The sequence below is a fragment of the Myotis davidii genome, unplaced genomic scaffold (assembly GCF_000327345.1).
Source record: "Myotis davidii unplaced genomic scaffold, ASM32734v1 scaffold1509, whole genome shotgun sequence".
NCBI lineage: Eukaryota > Metazoa > Chordata > Mammalia > Chiroptera > Vespertilionidae > Myotis > Myotis davidii.
Window position 1 is genome coordinate 389,402 of NW_006299480.1, and position 5,982 is coordinate 395,383.

At 53.6% G+C, this 5,982-nt stretch overlaps 1 protein-coding gene across 1 annotated transcript in view; it reads right to left on the reverse strand.

The window, feature by feature from the left end:
- Positions 1–3,356: 3,356 nt before the first annotated feature.
- The window catches only part of LOC102771115 (WD repeat-containing protein 97-like), a 10,351-nt gene continuing 7,725 nt past the window's right edge, over positions 3,357–5,982 (reverse strand). The window contains exons 18-23 of the mRNA XM_015571377.1: positions 5,825–5,981; positions 5,618–5,739; positions 5,246–5,531; positions 4,201–4,859; positions 3,804–3,865; positions 3,357–3,690 (exon numbers count right to left, since the gene is read on the reverse strand). Of these exons, the coding sequence (XP_015426863.1) occupies positions 3,488–3,690; positions 3,804–3,865; positions 4,201–4,859; positions 5,246–5,531; positions 5,618–5,739; positions 5,825–5,981 (1,489 nt within the window). The 3' untranslated portion in view covers positions 3,357–3,487. The remainder of the gene's footprint in view (positions 3,691–3,803; positions 3,866–4,200; positions 4,860–5,245; positions 5,532–5,617; positions 5,740–5,824; position 5,982) is intronic.

Here is a 5,982-nt window from a genome sequence, read left to right on the forward strand (position 1 = left end):
GTATCCCCAGTGGGAGATGTGCAGGAGGCAGCTGATCGATGTTTCACTCTCGTCGATGTTTCTAACTATCTCTCTCCCTTCCTCTCTTATATTTAAAAAAATATTTTTATAGCCGTAGCTGGTTTGGCTCAGTGGATAGAGCGTCGGACTGTGGACTAGAGGGTCCCAGGTTCGATTCCGGTCAAGGGCACATGCCGGGGTTGCGGGCTGGATCCCCAGTGGAGGGTGTGCAGGAGGCAGCCGATCAATGGGTCTCTCTCATCATTGATGTTTCTATCGCTCTCTCCCTCTCCTTTCCTCTCTGAAATCAATACAAATGTATTAAAAAATAGTAAAATGCTAAATTTTATTTTTTTAAAATGTATTTTTTTTTATAGATTCTAGGCAGGAAGGGAGAGGGAGAGAGAGAAATATCAATGAGGAGAGAGAATCATGGATCGGCTGTCTCCTGCTCACCCCCTACTGGGGTCGAGCCGCATGCGTCCTCGCCTGGAACCAAACCGCAACCCATGGGTCCTCAGGCCTAAGCCCTAACCACTGTGCAACCAGCTCGGGGAGACCACTCTTCTTTCCCATTACAAGGTTTTCCCCATTTATCCTTTGTCGTGGATTATTTATGTACTTTACTTTCACACGGTTACAAGCCCCTTAAAAGATGGGTATCGCCCTAGCTGGTTTGGCTCAGTGGATAGAACTTCAGCCTGTGGACTAAAGGGTCCCAGGTTCGATTCCGGTCAAGGGCACATGCCTGGGTTACAGACTCGATCCCCAGTGGAGGGCTTGCAGGAGGCAGCTGATCAATGATTCTCTCTCATCATTGATGTTTCTCTCTCTCTCTCCTTCCTCTCTGAAATCAATTAAAAAAAAAAAAAGACACAGTGCCTTCTTTAAAAAAAAAAAGATGGGTATTAGTTTTATCTGCACTGAGGACTAGGATGCTAGCCCTAGGAGCAGTGAGCCCCTGAAGCCTGTAGGTAACAAGCCCAAGTGCTGGGATTGGCCCCCCGACGCAGGCCCATGAGGAGGGCACCCCACAGCCGCAGGCCCGACCTGAGCTGTGAGTCCCGTGGGAGCGGAGGAGGTGCCACCCTTCCAAGGACACTAGGAGCTCCCCGCATGCAGATCCGGCCTCTAAAAGCAGAACGTTTCTGGGGAGTGGAGTGGGAGGTTATGGGTAACACAGGTAAACGGTGCCCTCTGGTGGGCACTTTTGAGTGAGACAAAAATGTGCACCTTCAGGGCCCACTTGTAGTCCACAAGTGGTTACAGAAATCACCAGCTAGGGAGCTTTAAATATTTCCAAGATAAATGAAAAGGTAAAAAAAAAAAAAAAAGGAAATAATTTCAAAGTTAAAATGACAAGAGTTGGCCAGGCTGGCATGGCTCAGTGGCTGAGCATCAATCCATTTTTTATTCAGCAAATATGTCTATCTTTCCCTTCTAAGTGTTCTGGTTACCTTGTGGTACACTTAGAGTTTTATTTCCAATATTCAGATCGTCTGGAAGTTTCTCCTGTCAATAATGTGAGGAAGGGGTCCAGCTTCACCTTCTATCTGCACACCCTGTGCTGAGCCCTGGGCCGGAGTGTTGAGATTAATACTAAGTAACTTCATCCTCACAGCAGTCCTGTGAGGTGTCCCCTTTCATAGATGGGGAAACTGAGGCTTACAGTAACGCACCTCACATCACACAGGAAGTGGGGTAAATTTTTTTTTCTTCTATTTTGACTACTATAGTGAAAATCACATTCTGGCTTTCTGTCCATTTTTTTCATTAGGTTGTGTGATTCTTCTTGTTGTTATTGACTTGTAGAAGTTCTTTCTATGTTTTGAGGGTGAGTCATTTTTAGTTACATGTGGCCTGCCTTTTCACTCTCTTAATGCTATATTTCAGTTAACAGATTTCATTTAAAAATAATTGCATATTGTTATGTATTTTAAAATATTAATATTTTCATTTATGGTGGTTGTTTTTTTACCTGTCTACCCTTGCCCTGCTTTCTCATATTGTTTTGTTTGTTTGTTTTGTTTGTTTGTTTTTTGTCATTGTTGTTTTTGGTAATCCTCCCTCACCCGAGGATAGTTTTTCCATTGATTTTTAGAGACTGGAAAGGAGGGAGCCGGGGAGAGAGAGAAAAACATCAATGTGAAAGAGACTCATTGATTGGTTGCCTACCACACAGCCCCAACCGGGGCCAGGGATTGAACCTGCAACCCAGGTATGTGCCCTTCATGGGGAATCGAACCTTCAACCCTTCAGTGCATGGGTAAATGTGCTAACCAATGAGCTACACTGGCCAGGGCTCATTTTTTAGTTTTAAAAGCTTTTGTTGCTTTTATCATTTGAACCATGAAAACCAGTAGAAGCAGACCACCATAGGCCGCACAAACCCCTTTTAAAATGGTTCCGCCCTGCAGCTCTCCAGGCTGGCACCCTGGCCCTGCTTGGCCTCAAAAGAACCCTCTACTCAGCAGCCCCATATCAGGACCCCCTGCGCAGCTCGGGGGCGATGGGGAAGGTGTGGGAGGCCAGCTGTAACCAGAAAGCCATGAGGAAGCAACCTCTAAAGCCGGAGGCTGAAGACACTCACAGGAAGGAAACTGCTGCCCGGGCAGCCCAACCAAAGGGTGTGAACGCCAGAACAGGCCCTTCCCCGGTGGCCAAGTCGCCGGTGTGCACGGAAGTCCCTGGGAAGCCTTCCAGACCCTGCGCTTCACAGATAGTCTGTCCCTGGCTGGTGGTAAGTTCAAGGTCCTGAGGACACGGCCCTTTCATTGCTTTTTGGACGAGACATGAGTCCTAGCCTAAAGGGAAGGATGTGCCAGCAGATTCCCAGTCTCTCCTGCATCCAAAGACCACAGCCCCTGCCCGGCTGGCCTGGCTCAGCGGTTGAGCTTCAACCTATGACCCAGGAGGTCACAACTTGATTCCTGGTCAGGACACATGCCCAAGTTGCAGCTCGATCCCCAGTGGAGGGTGTACAGGAGGCAGCCAATCAATGATTCTTATCATTGATGTTTTTACCTCTCCCTTTCTCTCTGAAATCAATAAAAATATATTTAAAAAAAAAAGACTGCAGCCCACCCACACCTGTAGCCATCCAGACCCCCTCCTCTCCCCAGAACACCTGGCCACCGGCTGGCCTGTAGTCCGCCCTCCCTTCTCGCCCTCAGTAACTGATGGAGAAATGCTGGTTGATGTCTGAGCAGGGACGAGCCCACACTAGGGCTCCCTGCCTGGGTGGACAGGCCTGGCCCCCCATGGGCTGACCACAGCCCCGACCCTGCCCCACCCACTCCACCAGCCACCCCTCCCTGCCCACCCTGGTGGTCCCCAAAGATGGTCATGGCACCTAGTTTGCTGGCTGGACTTTATTCCAGTCCCCAGTCTTGGCCAGGGGTGGACAGCGGGTGGAGAGCTGTGTCCTGAACCCCTGCTGGAGGGCAGGTGGGGCTGGGACCAGGGTCCGGCCAAGGTTGCCAGTGGGTCAGCGGTAGAAGTCCGGGTCTGCAAGGTCCGGCAGGAAGTAGCGCTGCAGGGCTGGCTGCAGGAGCAGGGGCGGCAGCGGGCGGGCAGGCCTGGGCCAGTCCACGGGGAAAGGACGCAGCTCCACCCGAGGCAGCGGCAGCTTCAGCGTCCGGATGGAGCCATCGAGGGTGCGGCCCTCACCGTGCCGGGCCAGCATCTGGCCTGGGGTCATCAGGGCGGTGAGGCCTGGGGTGAGGTTGAGGCCCGTGGGACCCAAGCTGGGGTGGGGGTGGGGTGGCGCTCAGGGTCCAATCTCTACCCCTGTCCCCACTCACCCCTCAGTCTCATTGCAGATCCCTGGAGCTTGATCTCCTGGAGCCTGAGAATGGGGTCAAGCCTAGGGTGGTAAGAAGGTGGGTGTGAGCCCTGGCTGGTGCAGCTCAGTGGATAGAGCGTCAGCGTGCAGACTGAAGGGACCCAGGTTCGATTCCAGTCAAGGGGGACATGCCTGGGTTTCGGACTCAATCCCTAATAAGGGGCATACAGAAGGCAGCCAATCGATGATTCTCTCTCATCATTGATGTTTCTCTCTCCCTCTCTTTTCCTCTCTGAAATCAATAAAAATATATTTTAAAAAATAAAAATAAAAAAGAAGGTAGGTTTGACTGAGCCAGGCCCCCAGCCCACCGTGGGCCCTGCCCCAGCCGGTGCCTGGAGCCCTCAGCTGCTCACAGGTGATCGCGGGGCTGTGGCACCACGGCGTTGGGCGGCAGCATGTGCAGCCTCTGGTCCCCGGCCACCTCCTGCAGGCAGCTCCTCCGCTGCTTGCAGAAGTAGTTGAGTGCGTCAATCGGCCCCAGGTCCAGCATCTTTGACCGCGACCAGTCTGTCTGCTCCAGCGGCAGTGGGTGATCGGGCATCGCATCGGGCGCCGAGGAGCGCACGTGGATGTCGGGCACGGAGGAGAAGGGCATCAGGCTCTCGGAGAACGTGCGGTGGCTGTGGTAGACGGGGAACTGTGAGACCAGCTGCTGGACCTGGGGATCCAGGTCTCTGGGCAAGCCCGGCTGCAAGGGTGTCCAGGAGACGGTGGAGAGTGTGGAGTGCACCAAGGGCCCTGAGGAGACGGGCGACAGCACAGTCTCGGAGACCTTGGGCAGCACGTCCGACAACCTGGCAACTGATGGCTGCAAGGCTTCTACCTGCGGGGGAGAGGGGAGGGAGTGGGGGCAGGAGGCCGAATCGGGGTGCTGCTCCTGGACCCCAGCTGGACCCCGCTGCAGACTCCCTCCCAGGAAGAAGCAGGAAGATCCCGAGAGAGGCGGGACTAGGAGGACAGGTGCCATGGATCTAGAGCAGAGGTTCTCAACTTTCCTAATGCCACGACCCTTTAATACAGTTCCTCATGTTGTGGTGACCCTCAACCATAAAATTATTTTCGTTGCTACTTCATCACTGTCATGTTGCTACTGTTATGAATTGTCACGTAAATGTCTGATATGCAGGATGTATTTTCACTGTTACAAATTGAACATAATTCAGGGGATTGTCAAGGGCGGGGGGAAAAAAAGCACACATATGTAATACCCTTTGTAATACTTTAAGCAGAATAAATAAATAAAACTAAAAAAACCCCACAAAACAAAATAAAAACAAATTGAACATAATTAAAGCATAGTGACTAATCACAAAAACAATATGTAATTATGTATGTGTTTTCCGATGGGCTTAGGCGACCCCTGTGAAAGGGTCGTTCGACCCCCAAAGGGGCCGCGACCCACAGGTTGAGAACCGCCGGTCTAGAGCCAGGCATGGCCTCCCAGCCTCCCCTGCTCTCCCTGCACCTGGGGAAAGCCCTGGGGAAGGCAAGAGGCTCCACTGGCAGGTCCCCCACACACACCTGCAGGAGGTGGGTCATCTCCTCCAGCTTCTGGGAGCAGCAGCGGCGCAGCACGGCCTTGCAGTGCAGGTCCATGTCCTGCACCCAGGTCATCATCTCCCTGAACAGGAAGCCCTCCGGGTCCTGGAGGCCCAGCCCTTCCAGCAGCTTCTTGAGCTCAGGCCTGCAACAGGTGAGGGTGGCTCATGCCCGTCCCCCAGCTCCTGCCTCCCACCCCTGCCGGAGGAGGGCGGGCGAGGGCGGCCTCACCGGCAGGAGGCTGGCGAGTAGAGGAGGTAGGACATGAGCTCCAGCACCACCTCGCGGGATTCCAGGGAGCAGGCCAGTTGCAGCTGCAGAGCCAGCATCACGAACTGCCTCTGGGTCTTTTCCTGAGCACCGGCAGGGGGCGATTTGTGGGGCCGGCCTGGAGCATGACAGGGCGGGTTGGGGCGAGGCGGGCGGGGTGGGGCGAACCTGCAGGTTGGGGGGCTCGTCCAGGTTGAGCAGGTACTTGAGGGTCTCCTGCAGCTTCTTGTAGAGGGTTTTGCTCATCTCAGGCAGCAGCCTCAGCAGCGCCCGCAGGATGTGCACACGGTCCCCCCAGGAGGCTTCCTTCAGCAGGTCCATGAGCC